Source organism: Macadamia integrifolia, unplaced genomic scaffold (assembly GCF_013358625.1).
Source record: "Macadamia integrifolia cultivar HAES 741 unplaced genomic scaffold, SCU_Mint_v3 scaffold1950, whole genome shotgun sequence".
In the NCBI taxonomy this organism is placed as follows: domain Eukaryota; kingdom Viridiplantae; phylum Streptophyta; class Magnoliopsida; order Proteales; family Proteaceae; genus Macadamia; species Macadamia integrifolia.
The window spans coordinates 23,180-42,604 of record NW_024868433.1 but is presented as its reverse complement, the minus strand read 5'-3'; the positions used below and the strand labels follow the sequence as shown (position 1 = coordinate 42,604).

General features: G+C 37.0%; 1 protein-coding gene across 1 annotated transcript in view; it reads left to right on the top strand.

Annotated features, from left to right (window-relative positions):
• The window catches only part of LOC122065272 (conserved oligomeric Golgi complex subunit 3), a 30,987-nt gene extending 12,407 nt beyond the window's left edge, over positions 1-18,580 (top strand). The window contains exons 13-17 of the mRNA XM_042629069.1: positions 806-910; positions 1,015-1,107; positions 17,471-17,559; positions 18,142-18,436; positions 18,554-18,580. Of these exons, the coding sequence (XP_042485003.1) occupies positions 806-910; positions 1,015-1,107; positions 17,471-17,559; positions 18,142-18,436; positions 18,554-18,580 (609 nt within the window). The remainder of the gene's footprint in view (positions 1-805; positions 911-1,014; positions 1,108-17,470; positions 17,560-18,141; positions 18,437-18,553) is intronic.
• Positions 18,581-19,425: the final 845 nt, after the last annotated feature.

Genomic DNA, 19,425 nt, shown 5'->3' with positions numbered 1-19,425 from the left:
CAAGGCATTTCTATGGTACTCTTTAAAATCCACAAAAGTAGCCCTCATGTCTCACATACCTTCTTCAATAGAGTGAATATCTTTCCTTCTGTGAAAGTAGCAAGTCATGTATGTGTGGATCAATCTCCATGTTGAAGATCTTAGATTTGCCCACATTCGCTTTGATAATGCAGTTTGGTTTTAGAAAGAATGTGGAGCTAAAAAAATTTCTATTACTCTAGGATCGATGTACAATTGATAGAACTAATATGGGACCAGAATTGAAGAATGGTGGGAGAAATTATATCTCTCAAGAACGAAGAAGAGAGTTGGAAGAAATTAGAGGGCTAGAATAAGAACAAAGAAGAAGAGGGACAATGATAACACTTGATCTCAGGGATGAGCAGAACTAGGAGTAGAAGGAAGATCAAATCTAGACTACCAATCCTGTACGCACAACTCAAAAGGTCCAAATTTTTAGAATAGTTAAAATTATGTACTCAAGTCATGCTTAACTGATGGGGTGCATACATACCTTTAGCTCTTTGAAATTCCTGACTACTCATTAAAGGACTCCTAATCACACACGTAGAATATAAAGTGAAGAGATTCACTATATAACTGAAATATTTAATTAATAATCTCTTGTACTTACCTCCCCTCCACTTTATGGGCTTAACAATTAGACTTGTTACAGTAGAACCCAAGAAAATAGCTAGTTTGACAACAGGAATATATTTGGCAAAATCCTTCTGATGGGATGCATGACTGGACCATGCAGATTAACTTGTTCATGTTTAACAGCTAACTTAATTAATGATTGTAGCTCAAGCCGTTGTTAGAGGAAATCGAAAGCAGAGCGTCAAGGAAAGAATATGCTCAACTTCTTGCAGAATGCCACCGGTTGTACTGTGAACAGAGACTTTCATTGGTGAGTTTTTGGTTTATTGTATTTGCATGAATACGCCTTTTTTATTTGTTGCTAGTACCTGTGCTATTGAAATGTTAATACGCTTATGGGTTTGTGCTATTTAGGTTAGAGGCATTGTGCACCAACGGGTCTCTGAATTTGCCAAGAAAGAGGCTTTGCCATCATTGACCAGATCTGGATGTGCATACCTTATGCAGGTAGAACATAATATCTAACTCTATTTGCTTCTTCCCTCATTTCTTTTTGGTCAATAGCTTAAGACTTGATGTTTCATGGCAAGTAGTTGAAAAAAAATCTTGAAATCTTTTCAGGGAATAAAATTGGTTGATCTTAAAAGTGATACTATTTGACATTCAGATGAAAGTTTTGTTTTTTTTGGTGAACCTTAAAATCCTTAATTGGTGATTTCCACATCTAGGCGTTCAGTAGAATGAGGTGTTCAGCATATAAGTCGTCATCTGGAGAATGAGTAGTATGAAAATTTAGTGAAGAAAAGGTTGAAAAAATTGTTAAGAAGCTGAAGACTTCTTCGAGTACTGTAGGTCTGTAAGTTTGTCTGTAATAAATGTGTGGTTGATATAGACAAATAGTAGAAGAGGTTTTATCTGGTGAAGGCTGATGGCATTGAGATTTGGGCCAAATGTCTAACCCTTGGATGCAACAGCTTCAACATGTTTAAGGGTGATGCTGCTCCATTTGAGTATTTATACTCTTATGAAGTCAGTTGAGTAATATGAACGACACTTCTGAAGGGCCTAGATGATGATTTCTTTCTACCGAGAAGCAAGGATGGATTTGTTTTATGTATCAAATGCACAAGAAGTCATGTCTGACTGATAGTATTCTCTTGCACGTCTAGGAAAATGCTTTAGGATTGGTCTACAAATTCTGATAGTTGTAAGCCCATGTTGGTCCACATAGTAAAATATTTAGAAAGAACTCTAGGTGTGGCTCATAGAGCACTTGGCATCAACTTCCATAGGAGTTTTGTTTACCCAGCCAAAGGATCAACTATGATGACCCAATCAGGAAATCTTATGCTGAATACTGATTTTTTTAAATGTTCTTCTGTATGTTATGTTGCCATGCCGGTAAAATACTACTTCAATGTCAGCTAATTCAATATATGAAAATTATGGTAGAAGAGAACAGTGTGTGGTGTTGTAGTTCCTGTTCTAAATGACTCATTTTTTGTTATAATGTTAATCTATAATCATGGTTTTAAGTATCTCCGATACCGATACGATACCCTCCGATACGTATCTTAAATTTAGTCGGTCGATACGATACACACCGATACGATACATTGAATTTTTTAAATCATTTTGTATCGATATATATCCTATAATACATACCGATATGCATCAATACACCACTAATACACATTGATACGATACGACTCTATGAGAAATATAAAATTGAGGTAAAATGTACATTTCGGTATGTATTAGTATGGATCAGTGAGTATCGGTATGTATCGATCGGTACGTATCGGTATATATCAACACGTATCGGTGAGTATCGATATGTATCGGCGCTACGGTCATATAATGGCCAATATGGGTAATTTTTCAGAAAAAAACGATTTTTTGAAGGATTTTTGTTCCAAAGTTGCTGTCGGCCATATTTCTCTCTAACTAAAGTGGAAATCAAGGTTGGGATCAAGTATTTTACATTTATGAGACAACTACAGACCTTGAATTCTTAGTACGATACCCTCAATTTAGTGTTTATGCATAATACATGTTATCAATAGCTTTTTTTAACAAATTCTTTATGCAAAAGTGTTTAAAAAAATATTTCCTATCCATTTATGTGTGTATCTTTAGCGTATCTTAGTGTATCTCCGATACGATACGATACCCTCCGATACGTATCTTAATTTTGGCCGATCGATACGGCAACCGATACCGATACTTTAATCCTTGTCTATAATATTACAAGCTCTTACAAAAATTTGTTAGTCACCAGTAAATAGAATGGTACCAGGGGGCAGGGGGAGGCTCCAAATGTAACCCTGAACACAAATGAAATTGCAGTCTATGATAAAAGATCCTAAACCAAGAAAGCAAAAATGTGTCAATAAACGTAAATAATTATTGCCAAGAATCAGCCTAATCACCATGGCAACTGACCTTTATTATTAATGATACAACCATAGTTTTTAAGGCATTGCTAAGGCGTCGCCTTACTAGCGCCTTGTTGCTGATGCGGTCTAGAGATGGTAAGGCAGTGCTCCGCCTTATGTGAAGTGGCGCCTTATGGGTTTTTTTTTTTTTTTTTTAAACACATTTTAAAATTACTTGATGAAGATTCCAAATATAGATTTTTTATTGGTAGGTGTATGGTTTTGTTAACACTTGAGATGTATGGGATCAACTTTATTCCACAAAAAATAACCAAAACCAACAAATCAAAAACACGATTCACAAACAGGGTTTAGATTTTGTCAAGGGTTTTAAGAAAGGGCTTTGAGAAGAAATCAAAGAATAAGGAAGAACCACTGATCTAGGCGACTATTTTGCTCTGGCAGCAGTGAGCTTACTCCGGCAGCGGTGAGCTTTCATTCTTTTTTGACAGGAGTAGAAATATAGTGGATGACCTTAGGGCTTAGACACTCATTTTGGCATCATAAAGGTAAGTATAATAAATACTTGTATTTTTTATGTCTTATTTTCTTTATATTTATAATTTAGTTTCATAATTATGTATTTATATTATATATTAATATGTTGTTATGATTGATGATTGATGATTGATGAAGATGAACTTAGTTTATTCATTTTATTGATTTGTTTTCTTGATGAATATCTTACATTGGTATGAATATGAACTTTTAATATTTATTTAACATATGAGTAATAGGATTCAACTAGGATTTGAGCAAAATAGATTGGTTTTATAAAAAAATTACGTAGGAACGCTTTAGTCGATAAGGCGACGCTTTATGCTCGCCTTATGGCTAAGGCGCTCCGAAAGACCCTTAACCGACTCCGTCGCCTTACCGCCTTAAAAACTATGGATATAACTCTCTTGAGAAAAAGCTGCAGTTATAAAGCCTGCAATTTCCTCGCCCATATATGCACCAGTTAATGGGAGGGCTTTCATCTCTCAGGATGGGATTGGATTATGCTCTTAAGGAAGAATTTGCTAACCTTTTGGTCATAGGTTATTCTGCAATTGTTGTAGCTTGAGTGACATCTAATGAAGACCAATCATGAGGTTTGAACATGCCATTTGACAAAGAAAGGAACTTTCGTCTCAAGTGAACTGCTTTCTCCAATGTAAGCCAAAGTCGGCAAACTATTGGTTAATCCCATGGCCAAGCAAGGGGTTATGAAATGAAATGTTGTTCCTGGAAATTTTACGCATTACTTGAAATTTGTTAAGAGTTGTATTTGTAATGATATCAGAGATTAGAAAACCAGCAAGAAAAGAAGGACAAGATGAAGTGGAGAGAGAGGTGAAACTGACAGAGAGAAGCTAGAATGCAATGGACTAATTCTATCATTACTAGCCATCAAAATAGCATGTTCAAACCTTAGTAGGGATCCTACTAAGAGTGGAAGACTTATTACAATATAACTAAACAACCCTAAAATCTAATTACAAAAAGAAACAATAAAGACATGTAATACTAAGCTATTGGATATGAACTAAAACTAAACTATTAGATATGATCCTATAGTCATGGTTTAAACTATCTCCGGTACCGATACGGTACATGGAATTTTTTAAAATCCTTTCGTATCAATATATATCCTACGATACATACCGATATACACCAATACACTATCGATACGTACTGATACTCTGAAAAATATAAAATCGAGGTGAAATATACGTTTCGGTATGTATTGGTAAGATCGGTGAGTATTTGTATGTATCGATTGGTACGTATTGATGAGTATCAATATGTATCGGTGAGTATTGATATGTATCGATCAATACGTATCGGTGAGTATCGGTACGTACCGATACAGTGCGCTATAGTTATATAATGGCCAAGATGGGTATTTTTTCAGAAAACATGATTTTTTGAAAGGTTTTTGTTCCAAAGTTGCTGCCAGCCATATTTCTCTCTAACTAAAGTGGAAATCAAAGTTGGGAATAAGGATTTTACATTTATGGGACAACTACAAACCTTGAATTCTTAGTGCGATACCCTCAATTTATTGTTTATGCATAATACATGTTATCAATAGCTTTTTTCAACAAATTTTTTATGCAAAAGTGTTTAAAAAGGTGTTTCATATCCATTTATATGCGTATCTTTAGCGTATCTTAGCGTATCTCCGATACGATACCCTCCGATACGTATCTTAATTTTGGTCGACCGATACGATGACCGATACTGATACTTTAATCCTTGCCTATAGTACATTGTTCCATGGATGTCCATGGAATACCACCCCACGATACACACTTTAACGGTCTTACTATATTGTTGTCTTTTCTTCTAGTAGAGGGTGGCTTTTGACCTTCTCTGTTGGGTCTTACTCATAGTTGTGGCGACGCCTCAGCCTCAAGTTATGCGAGCCATTTTTAGTCAAAATAAGGGGAAAATAGGGTGCAGTATAGGTGAAGGGGGGAAGGAGAGGAGAAAAGGGAAAGGGGAAAAGAAGGGGGAAAACAAGAAAAAGATCAAGACAATATACTTGGTATTGGAATCAACACATGGGGATGGAGCATGTTTTCCTGACATATGGTGCTTGCCCTGGGTGCCTTGGCCTCACCTAGGAGGTGAGATGCCTGGTAACCGCCATGGCAAGTAGATTGAACTATTGCTTTTTCTAAACTTTTGGAATAAATTTTTATTTATAAGAAACATTTATACACCAATACAACATCAACAGCCACAGAAGATGATATCAGTGATCCTATTTAATGAATATTAATGCTTGGACCTGGTTAGAACCTTCGCTCTCTAACCTTTTTTATTTCCTTTTCTACCTGGGACCTAGTTAGAACTAGAGGCCCCTTAGTCCCGTAGAGGAATATTGTTTGGTATATAGGGCACATCCCATGCCACTCCTTCACAGCTTGGCATGCTCTCTCTAACTGTCTTCCCACTTAGTATTTGTTATCTACATACATATCCAAGTCCCCCTGTCTATTTCCGCTGTTGGAATGGTATCGAATATGCTGATTGTCTTTTCCTTTGTTGTCCTTTTGCTTATTCCGTCTGGAAGCACGTCCTTCGCTGTTGTTGGCCTTCTTAGAAGGCCTTTTCTTCCCCTATTGAGAGAGTGGATTTGGATCGACATGACTTTTGCAGGTAGCTCTATTTGTGACACCACTGGCAAGCTTGCTTTTTGAGCCTCTGTCAACCACCTTAGGATGGAGCAGAATCTTCGAAGATGGACTTCCAACTCAAGATCCCTTGATATGATTTGGAATCCCTCCTTTTTTTTTTTTTTTGTCAGTTCTAAGCTTGCTTTGCTCCCCCATTGCCCTGTAAAGGATTCCCCAAAAAACAAGCTTATTGTTGTCTCCTGGGATTTGCCCTCTTCCATTTTGATCTGCTTTCCCTAGTAGCTTCGGCTGTTTATAATGTAGATTTGGCGCCACTATTTGGCATTACCTATAGGAGAAAGAAGAAGCTTCATGAGCCAGCCTTTGAGCATTAATGGCTCGAACTGTCCTACTTTGATTCAATTTGGTGTAGCACAAGACCCTATTCCATTGGGAGAGCACTTAATTATTTTGAAAATTTGTTTGTTGGTCAGTTTTTCAGTTTGACTTATCTTAGGAAACTTGTTTGTTAGTTAGTGAGTCAGTTATGGTTGAGTAATGATTTCTATTTGTAATAGGAGTCTTTAGTTACTTTCCTATTTGGGTTATGACAAGTATTTACTTTCCTATTTGGGTTATGACATGTAGTTACTTTCCTATTTGTAATCAGCAAGATTACAGCCTATATATATATATATATAGGCCACGGTGGTGGTGAATTCGGTTTTTAGTTTTTCCGATCGCTCTTTTCTTTTCTGTTTCCATTTTATTTCTTGTTTTGCGCCGGTGTATGTACCTTTGGACTGTTGGGAGGAGTAGCAGAAGAATGTAAAACCACGTTTGTGCCCAACTTATGTTGGTGATACCCTTTGTATAACTAGATCTAGGATGTTACCCTAATTTTAAGACATGGAAACTATGAATCGTCTCTCCTGCTCCATGTCGATGAGATCGGCTAATGAAGCGAGCACAAGTTCTAATGTGCTCAATTATGATGAACAAATTACTGATTTAGATCAAAGACTTTAAAATTGGTCCGTCCCAAAAATCTCACAAAGAGAAGTTTATCAAAATGACTGGCATACCCATTTTGAAACAATTGAAACGGTTGAGCAAACTATAAATTTCACTCAAGATACTCATGAAATCACCCTTTTTGACCCTCGGTCTCTTCAAGACCTCAAATCTCACAAATTTAATTATGTCCATATTGGCCTTGTCCAAGTTGCCATCAAACCCTTACACCGCGAAGGCCTTAATACTTCACTGCTCTTGGCCTTGCGTGACCAAAGATTCCTTGACTTCAATGATTCCCTTTTGGGAGCCATTGAAACTAGCCTCTGCTATGGCCCTGTCCATTTCAATGTTTACCCAAACATGTCCATAGCCCTTCAAGACCTAAATATTCTTCATTCCCTAAAAATTAATCTCAAAACCCACGGTTATCGGATGTTGAATGGATCTATTCCAATTTGTATCATCCACCGCATAAAATTCAAAGCCATGAAGACTGTCAAACCCAGAGCTCTAAAACAATCCCCCAAAGGTTCTACCCTTTTCCTTGAAACTGACTGTATTCAAGGTCAAACCATTTACCCAAAACTTGTTCAATGGAAAGATATTTCTTTCCCTGCTGAGTGGCAGCCCCCCAACCTCAAATTTCAAATACCAACATCCAGTCCATATCTCAAGACTTAGATGGCCTAGTTACCCTTCGGTTTAACCTACAAATACCACCAAGTGTCTACCAAAGTTCCCGGAAGTCATGCTCTAGTGCATCGACTTCTTCAAATTATTTTCCCTTTAGTTCTCCCCCGAGGACTGCTCCAAACCTTTCCGGATTAAACTCCGGACAAAACGTTATTCATGGAACCTACGAAACTTCGTCCTCTGTTCCAGATATTTCCCAATCAGACCAAAATCGCCCACAATCTCCAACCCCTTCAGAAGTAGCTCCGCCTTCTTCTGATCCTGTTGTCAATATGCTTCAAATGAACAATGAATTCCAAATTGACAAACCTTTACTTAGAGCGGATTTTGAATCCCCAAAGAATAGCCAAAAACGAAATTGGTTTTTCTCAACCTTTGATTTAAACCAACAAGCACAAATTCGAACAAATTGGTATACCCTTATGACACAACTTAAAACAAACATTTTCTTCTTTACTTATTTTGATATTTATGCCCAGGATAACAATATAGACTACCCTTGGCATAACCAGATCTCCACTCAAACCGCCTCACAGAAGACCTGGACCCTTAGTGCTGGTCCAACAACCTCTGCTATCCATCCCCCGATCGATAGCATCAAACATAAATTTAAAAATATAGAAATTACTGCATCTCCTTTCAAAACTGCTAAACAAGTAGACCCAGACAGAAAATTAATTGAACAATCAAACTTCACAAACGTAAGTCTTCAAACTTTAGGCGACCAACTCTCCTGGGTTGAATGCCTTGTGCAGCCAAAACCTGTATCTTCAATATCACCAACTCATCTTCCTCCTTCAACCCCTCTTTTCAAACCTTACATTATACCACAAAAACAACAAGGCCAACTTAATAAATCATTTTTACTTGATCAAATTAACCATCGTCTCGCGACTTTAGAAGCTCTCTACACACCAATTCCAAATCAATCAACTGCTGAATCTGCTAATCGTTGGGTTAGCACTCTTACAAAATATTCTTTGAGTTCCTTATCTGGCTCTGATACCATGTAACAAGATCGATCTATACCAAAATCCAGGGAGTTTTTAGGAAGTCCGACAGAGGCTTCGAGACTTTGTGAATCTTGAGAGGGGCGATTTTCTTAGAAAAAAGAGTTGGAAGACCTGTGAGAAATTTTTCTTTCCAACAGGGAAGGTTGGTGTCAGGTCTGGTTAGAACTTTGGTAAGGAAAGTGTCTTTGTACCATTTGAAGTCATATAATTTCTTACACCTAAGGTTTGAAAGTTGTTCAGCGGTACGGTCTTTGAGACGAGAAGGGTTCCCTAAGAAATAATTTGCGATACTGAAAATAATGGTATTAACAGCATCTTCAATAGGGTTGCCTTCGGCGTCAAGGAGGGGAGTTCCTTCAGGGGTAGTTTGGATGGCAGTTAAGATTTTAATTTTTTGGTTATCTGTGAGAACATAATCCCACCAACCTTTAAGCTGGCCTATAAAGCCAGAAATGAGTAAAGTGGCAACAACACTATCAACAGTATTTTTGATACGGTGAGCATTGCTGACCATAGTCATTTCTTGGAGTTTGTTCATGAGATTATATTCGGAAAGACCATCTATATTCCATTCATAGATGCTGCCACTTTGGTAAGAAGCCTGAGGAGCAGTTCCTCTAGCTTCGATTTGGAGGTTTGGGAAGACCAGATGTTGGGTTGAGCTTTGGCCAATTTGATTAATTTGGGGAACCTTAGAGTCAGAGCTTTGGCCAATTTTTCCTATATATATATATATTATATCTGATCAATTGTAACTTGAGACAGAATTGATTGAATGAAATTTTCTCTTGCTGTTTTGTAGGGATTTGCCTGAGATAGGTTGTATTCATCAGCTGTAAGAGCGGAGACTGAGAGACTCAGGCTGAGATAGCCATTCCCCTATCCCCTTTTTTCTACAATCTCTTCTCACGCTCCACCATTCTTTATTTTCCTACTTTACTTTTGGTGAGTGAGTGTTTTGACTGAGAATTACCAACAACTTGAAGATTGACTACTGATAGAAGATCAGATCAGCACAAAACAGCCAATTGATCTTTCCCAGATTTAGGGTTTTGATCCTAATCGACTTCCCCAAGAACTCTCAACCTAGAAGTCACTTTCGGGGTTAGGGGTTTGTTGGGGACACCTAGGGGGGAACTTGACCAGCTTTGGAGGGCTATCTGCAGCCTAGATCTGCTACAGCAAGAATTCTCCAAGTTCCCTTACTTAAGACCTGAAATCTAGACGTTTCAGATCTTCCAAACCAGCCAGCAGATCCTGAAAATATTTTGGGGTCTTGTTCTTTAGGACCTACAATCGAAAGAGTTTGAGCTCTATCAGAGCTTCCTACAGCCAACTGCAGGGTCCCCTTGTTTTGCCCTGTTCTAGGGTTTTGCTTCAAATCTGGTTTCCATATTTCTCTCTTGTTTGGTGGCTTATTTGATTGGATTCTGGGATTATTCTTGGGGGTTATTGCTTAGGCTCCGTTTGGTATCGTTTCTGTTCCAGAAACTCCGTTTCGTGTCAAAAACGGAAATTTCAGTTTCTGTGTCAAAACGCCGTTTCTGAACGATTTAGGGCTGTTTGGTGAATCTATTTCTAGAACAGTTTCAGAACCAAGAAACGACAGTTCTGCCGTTTGGTAATGCTTGTTTCAGAAATGGTTTTTTTTTTTCTCTTTTCTTTTCTTTTAAGTCAATAATTACAGAAATAACATTAAAATACCATAAGCATATAAATTCTTTTGGGACAATAAAATATGACATATCAACTAAAAAAACATGATTTCCAAAGGATGAATAAAATACAGTATTAACAATGCCTTGTGCAAGTTAATTATTACATAATTTCCCAAATTTTCACTTTTTTTCCAAGTCTAAAGACTTGAATGCATGGAGGATGTCTTTCATCTTATTTGTTTGGTCCTCTAATCCTTTAAGTGTCCTTTCCAGATATCCTTTCATGTACTCGTTCGAAACGGAAGGTGGTCTGGATGATGTTGATGTTGAGCTTGAGCTTTCTGAACATAATGTATGTTGTATGGTAGAGATATGTGTTTCATCTTTCAACCATACAAACATACGACATCCGCGGTTATCAGCCTATATCAAATAATAGATGTTATTAGGGTCGTTGAAATTTAACATCGAATTAAAAAAACAATCTAAAATTATCTATAGGTGTAGGTCAATCGTTGAAATAAATTATCCTAGTTGAATTTGGGCAACATAGAAAATATTGTCCCTTGTTTGGACCTTTCGTCGCAGTTCGTACTTTACATTGACTTTTACCACATCTACATAGATGTAGTTGGTCCACCCACATGAAAAAATTACATGAATCTTGACACTTGAAAAATTCTATTCCAATATTTTTACCCGACTTGGTTGTATATTTACCACAACTCTTCCCACAAATTTCACAATTTGCTATCATGAGTGGGGGCATAGAAGAAGTCATCTGTAACAGAAATTTAAATATCAAAAAGTTAATATAGCATCCAAATATATGACATTCATAATAATATATCAACTTGTACCACATACATAAATGTAACAGAAAACAAGTACTACATCACTTGAAACATCAATTTAGGTTTTCAGTTTTGTCAAAATAATTATCGGTTTTAGTTTTCAACTAGTTCTGGCATCCTTTGCTGTCTAGCCATTGCATTTGTAATTCTTAGCCTAGTGGCATTCATCTCTTTTGCCCGATTTCGTTGACTTGATTGTATTGTAGAATGATCAACGAAATCTTCATGTGGCGGATTCAAGTCATCTTCGGCAACTTTTAAATCATCACTCATCCCCACGAATTCAGCATCAGCAATTTGCTCTTCTCGAATATAGTTGTGTAGGCCACAATATGTCAGTACGATTGAACCCTGAGCTTCTACTGGGAACTGATGCATTAGCCTTAAAATTTGAAATTTGTTCTTCAATACCCCAAATGTATGTTCAATGACATTCTGAAGTGATGAATGTCTATAATTGAACAACTCTTTCGCTGTTCTTGGGGATCTTCTACGCCCTTTGTAGTCTGGTAGATGGTATCTCTCACCCCTAAATGGTGTCAAGAATCTAGATTGGCTAGCATACCCAGAGTTGACAACATAATACTTCCCTATAGATAAAAAAATAATATATATTATTACGTATACACTCAAACGAAAATCTAATATATTAGTATAACGTTAATACCTGGAGGTGGATGTGAAAAACTAAATCGAGGATCACTTCTTGCCTGTTCAAGTACTCGACAATCATTTACACTACCTTCCCATCCCGCATACACGTATGTGAATCGCATGTCAAATGAACATGCACACATCACATTTTGAGTTGTGATTCCTTTCCGATTCCTATATCGAATTTGATCCTCTCTTGGAACTACTGCATGGATGTGCGTACCATCTATGGCGCCAATACAATGCTATGACATATAATGGCAATTAAATGGTAAGTACATATAAGAATATAAACATTCATATATTTAATTACAAACATGTATCATATTAACATATTTACCTTGAAAAAAGGGTAGTATTTCGGGTTCTATGCAATCTCTATCGGTATCATATTGACGTCTGGCGGTCTGATTTTCTCCTTAGACAGGCGTTGCATTGCAATCAAGACAACATTGAATGTTCGACTAACTGTTTCTCCTGAGTGGTTGAAATGATTTTGGGTGTCCCTATTACTTGAACCCTTCCCAACAATCCATAGGAACATTCCAAGCTGTTCATCCACTCGGATGTTGGTCGTGTCTTTCAACCACCCCCTATGTCTAACATAATCACATAGGTTAAGGAAGACATGACGTTTCATCCTAAACTCTTTATAGCATCTGTTGGCATGCCCATTCAATACCTCATGCATCATGACAACACCTGGAAATACACTATCCCTACATGGTTCTTGAATATACACCGCCTCACTCAGTAATTCCATTCCCATGTAAATGATCGTATCTTCTTCCTCACTAGAAGTTTCACATAATGCATTTGACATAACTGTAATAAATAAACAATTACTACTCAAATTGAAACAAATAACTGTAAAACATAACAATCTGACACATGCACTCACACCAAAACATATGTTCAACATTACACACATCAATAATAGAAAAAAAAACGAAAGAAATAAAAGTAGCATTCAATGTATCTCCAAAAGTAACATTACACACATCAAAAGTATTGTCTTGAATCCAAAATTATCAAAAGTAGCATTCAAACACAACCTCAACTACTCCAAGGCATCTAAAAGCCAAGTCCTCTTAACAGGCTCTGGACAGACAAACAACTCCCTCCAACTAGGATCAACACACATACGACTGGTGGCTTTCAAATATATCTCCTTTGATATATCCGGCATGGAGGATAACACCGCCTCACATGCAGTCACACTGAAATCTTTAGGACAAGATGCACCTTCCCCACCACGAACAGGAGATGTAACGAAAGTACTGGATGCTTTCTCAATTTTAATGGATAAATACTTCCCATACAAGTCCTTCACGTGGCTATCTCCCTTGTTGGCGCTCTTTTTCTTCGTCCGGTGGGTGTCCTATCAAGACTTCGCTTTGTGGTGGTCTGAGTTGGAGTATGAGTATCCTCATGAAAGGGGTCAGTCATGCCTATATGCACCGGGGTACTAGGGGAGTCAACGACGTTGCTCAATATCAACTGTATTAACAGCTTCGATGCCATCCAAATCTTGAGCACTATCAACCCCTAAGTTACCTCTAGCATATGCATCCCCAAATACCATGCTCAAATCTGGCCAATTGTTTAGTCCATACTTCTTGTATTTCAACCAACCTGGATTTGCCTGCATAAGCAGTCATTGTATCACTCAGATGTACTACTCATTGTAATCTAATTTTTAAATAATTCAACTAGTTAGTGAAATCTATTGTACCTGTATTGCCTTATCCCATACGGACTCATCATCAACTGTGACTGATTTTGTCATTGAGTTCCACCCAAATCCAGTTGTGTCAAGCAGTCTCTTGAATTGTTGATACTCGTGTTTCAACTTGTTCATCTTGTTGCGTAATTGTTCTCTCCCAATTGTACGATTTAAAGCATGCTGAAATTGCTTTGTAATGTCCTCCCATCCAGTTTTGTTAAATGAATTACCGGATTTGTGACCATTTTTTACAGCTTCTTTCATTGCTTCAATCAAAACAGTGGTCTCAAGTTCTGACCACTTAACGACAGGGATACTACTTCTAGACATAATAGCTAGACATTATAAGTTAGTGTAAAAGTTAGCATACTGGGACAAAAAAGGATTGAACACTAAAAAATAAAATAACAAAGCTCATCTTCACATATGATACAAACATTTGTAAATAAAACTTACATTCATGAAGACCAAGCAAAGTAACAAAGAAACCCACAAATTTCACAGTGTCTTATTATAATTATCTAATATAAATTACCAAAGAGATCTAGGAATCAGATTTGGAATCATACCCACGCAAAGTGGTAAAGCTCCAATAAAATCAGACTTGGGGAGAGATAATGTAAAGACCAATAAAACCAAGCAAGGTAACAAAGAAATCAAGCATAGGAAAATAACAAAGAAATCAAGCATAGGAAAATAATAAAGAAATCAAGTTAATGTTGTTTTAACTTTGAATTGGGTGTTAGTTTCTTCAATGGTTTTCCTTTTTTTTTTAAGTCGCTATTCTATTGTTATCTGTTTTGGCAACAAAAAAGTTGTTCTCTGTTTTAGGAGTGAGATTTTATTACAGAGCATGGTATTTATTGTATAATTAATACTTGTAAAATTACTGTCATGACAAGTAATCACACTAAGAGTTCTATTGGGCTGATCCGATCGGATTGGTCATGTATGGAAACTAGGGTTTAAGGGATTTTTAGCCAATTCCCACTGATTCTGACCGATTCCAATCCAGTTCCAGATCCTTGGTTATTAAACCTTGTCAGGGGAGCTTCTGCACTCCACTTTACAGAAATTTTTGTGAGATGGGAGAATGGTTAAAATGTCACAACTCCACTTCGAATTCTTCATGATTTAATCCTAATGATGCTTTGGTTATCTTTGTTATTAGCTAACATAAAGTTGTCTACCAGGACAAGCATCAAAGCAACATACATTATTTCCATTTATATCCAGCTCCAATTCTTGAAACCATGCATTGAATTGAAAGAAAACTTTGGCGCTGCCGACAGGCAGTGGATTTTTGTTGTTTGATGCCAAGCCATTTTTCTAGATTCCAATCTGCTTGTTTAATCAACTATTAACACAGAGCAGGCTAAACCATTCAAAGAAGACGCCTTTCAGTGAAGTAAATCACTATATTTAGTAGTCATAAAGAAAGATAATAGCAAATTTTGTATGTCCTCATGAAATCAATTATAATTTTGGCAAAGTTTACTGAAACACAACCAATTTACCCAAAGAAAAACCCTAAAATTGGTGGTCCAGAAAAACACTAAAATTGCTACCAATACCTGCTCTGTGATTACAATAGATGAAGAAGAAGGAGAAGAGGTTAGAATAGAAGAAATAGGTTAGAAGAGCTAAAGATGAAGAAGGAGAAGAAGGAGAAGAGGCGAAGTTACCTGCACTGGAGATTTCACAAGGGGCCGAGCTCCTCTTCACTATTCTCTCCTCTCTCTATGCGCGGAATCTGAGAACAATACCTGCTCTGTGATTACAATAGATGAAGCAGAAGTACTGAGAACCCATTTCGTTTCCGTTAATGTAACGTTAAAACAATGAACAACGATGAATATGCAAGCAAATAGATGGTGAGTTTGCAGCGGTGGTGGGCGAGCTTCGACTCCTCAGAGGAGTCATTGAGGGAAAAGGTTTTTTCCCAAATAAATGGTGATGAGTCGAACACAAATCAAGGGTTTCGAAACCTTCAGTTTTTCAGTTGGGAGAAACAGAGGCGGTTCTCCCCGAGCGGAAAAAGGACTTGCTAAAGGCGGTCATAGGGGGGAAAGAGGATTTTTAATCGTTCCAATAGTTTCCTTTTTTCTGAATCTTCTCGGATTATCATTAGAAGAGATTCAACAAAAAATCTAGGGTTTTGGTGAGGTGAGCATCAATGAGAGGAGGGTTTCAGAAGAGGTTAGAAGAGATGAAGGAGAAGAAGGAGAAGAGGCGGTTATCTGGAGATTTCAGCAGGGGGCGAGCTGGGTTCTCTCTTCTCTCCTCTCTCTATCACGGACCCAGAGAATTATCGGGAACGGGGGTTTCAATATCTATTACTTGAAACGAAACACCCCCGACAGAACAACCTCTTGGGTGTTTTGTCAAATCGAGGATTATTTGTTTTTTACTCACTTTCAGTTTCAAAAAAACTGAAATGATACATACACACACTAAACAGAAGATTTCGTTTTTTCGTTCTTTTAAAACCAAAAAACGACAGAAACATTTTTTATGAACAATACCAAACGGTGCCTTAGTAAATACCCTTACATTAGTGTAGTTTTGTTTTCCCTCTCCCCCCTGCCCTCTGGGTCTCTTGTATTTTCCTCTCCTTTTATTAATTATTTAATCATCCAAAAATAATATATTAATGCTGAAAAGGGGGCCGGTCTAACTTTCTCTTTTGCATATTATAGATCTGGGTTTAGCCCGTTCTCTCTCCCTCAAAACCGGCTTATCAGGAGAAGGCGCCCAGGGACTTAAGTATAGATCGCGGACGGGATCCACGAGCGATGTGGGACTAAACTCCTTACGCAGGAGATAGACGCGCACTCACTCTCCCCCGGTCCGCTTGGCTCTGATACCAGATCTGGGTTTAGCCCGTTCTCTCTCCCTCAAAACCGGCTTATCAGGAGAAGGCGCCCAGGGACTTAAGTATAGACCGCGGACGGGATCCACGAGCGATGTGGGACTAAACTCATTACGTAGGAGATAGACGAGCACATAATATATAATAGGCATTCATAATGTCATCATATGAATATACTAGATATATTAGCATTGTTACGTTGCAATTATTTTTATTTTTGTATGGATTATGTATATAATTTCTCATCCTTTATTTATTTATTTATTTTTATATATTTAATATTTGTGGAAAGCCTTTTGTCTTTCCTACTTTGCTTTTACATGTCCATCAGACATATTCTGTAATAAAAAAAAGTTCAAATACATTATTACTTGGAAATGAGTATTCGGAAATGTTAAAGTAGTGCATGGGTATGTATATATATCTTATGTGATGTTAGTGTATTTATGTAATGCTCATTAAATTAATTTTTTAATAAATAAATGTAGAGGGGTTGAGAAGGACGTGCTTTCTAAATATCTCTCTCTGATACATTGTTTATTGAAGATCTGATTCAGTAAAAGGAATATTCTGACACACTGTTATGTGATCTTAAGTGTATTTATGTGATGCTCATTAAATCAATTTTTTTAATAAATAAATGTAGAGGGGTTGAGAAGGATATGCTCTCTCTCTCTCTCTCTCTCTTTGATACATTATTTATTGAAGATCTGATTCAGTAAAAGGAATATTCTGACACACTGTTATGTGATCTTAAGTGTATTTATGTGATGCTCATTAAATCAATTTTTTTAATAAATAAATGTAGAGGGGTTGAGAAGGATATGATGAATTGCAGGTCTGCCAACTTGAGCACCAGCTTTTTGATCATTTTTTCCCGTCTTCTTCTGAGGATGTGTCAAGTTTGGCTCCTTTGATAGATCCTCTGTATGATTTCTTGCTTGTCCTTATAATTTCACTTTTTTTCTTGAAGTAAACCTGTTACTATGCTGAATTAATGATGAGCGTTGAGTAAGTTGTTAAATATATTCACCCAAAAAAAAAATTTTTTTTTGTTAAATACTAATATTGCTATAGCACCCCTTTGGTAGAAAGATAAAGAAATGATGTGGAGAAAGTAAAATTTTACAAAAGGAGAGTTTTTACTTGGCACTCTCACCAAAATGAGCAATAGTCCACTACTACCTTTCAGACATACCAATTCTGCATGTTGTAGCAATGCTGACTATCTTTTTGTTAGAAGTATGGTGTACATACCCTTTAGCAGCAGTTTCATGTAATTGGTATATATGTAGTTGATGACCATTGATATCTTACATCATCAAAACTGTTAATTTCTTAAATTTCCTGTCTCTCTCTCTCCCCCTCCCCCTCCCCGTCCGCCTCCCTCTCCCTCCATTTCCTTTTGATAATTGTTTCTCCGTTTTTAAATTCATCAAAAGAAGTTTTGCTGTTAACTTTCACTTTACTTACATGTTCTTATTATAATCATGGTTAGATAATATGCAGGTGCACATATTTGTATGACACACTACGCCCAAAATTAATCCATGAAGCAAATCTTGATTTTCTTTGTGAGCTTGTTGATATCCTTAAAGTTGAAGTCCTGGATGAACAACTTAGCAGACGGAGTGAGTCACTGGCAGGGTTACGTCCTACATTACATAGAGTCCTAGCTGATGTTCATGAGAGATTGACTTTCCGGGCTCGAACACATATCCGTGATGAGGTATATTATGAAGTGATATGTATTTATCATCAAGTTTTGTTCTCTCCCTCTCTCTATATGTACTTAATCTCTATTGTCTCACATGCATGGCTAGTTTTCAGTTTGGAGACATTTCACCCTTACTCTTTTGAATCATTTGGGGAGTGCTCTCAATGCAAATTATTGCTTTTGTTTATCTTTCTTTGAATGTAGGCTGGGCCGAAATCCTGGCCTTTGTGAGTGTGGTATAACAAATGGATTCTACTTTCTTCAATGCACCATAAAGGTTTTATCACTTATATATAGCTGGGAGAGAAGAGGATAGTTTTGAAAACTATGACTCATCTTTTGGGGTCATAAATTAATAAAATATGTACCTCTATTTGCCACTTGGGCCTTGGCAGTTACATGGGTTAGTCCATGTGATATAGGTCCCTGCATACATCTCAATGGCCAAATTACCAAAATGCCATCTAATGGAGATGAATATATATATATATATTACAAAATGTCACTTCCTCTACTCATTTTAAGCTGAATTTTAGCAATGAGATGCTTGCCTGGTCCTCTATCGCACGGACTAACCTATGTACTGCCACGTGGCAATTAGTGAAGTGTTATACTCACTAGGCATAGTGACAGGAAAGAAACCATTTTTTTTTTTTTTAAGCCAAAATTGAATTTACTTAATTGAAGTTCTATTTGTAACAGGAGTTGCATCAGTCAAGCCTGAGAATAACTCCGTATATCTAACTAGAATAGTTAATTTGTCGACATGATTTTACCATGAAAATCCTTTTCCTATTTTGAGTACATTTTAGGGGCATATATATATATATATATATATGGTATGTGGAATAATGGAAGATAGACTGGTTCTTTCATTCTGAATCTTACTGTTGAGCTTGAGACCTTTAGCACCACCACACATTAGGTAATTGATTGTTTGCTCCATTGTTGGTGTTGCTTCAACTGCCATTTCTTGCTTTTTGATATTCATTTGTGAGCATTTCATATTATAATAGATTTGGGTGCTGTTTAAGGTATATCCTGATTCCAGATATATTTTTCTTGGTGGTTTTCCC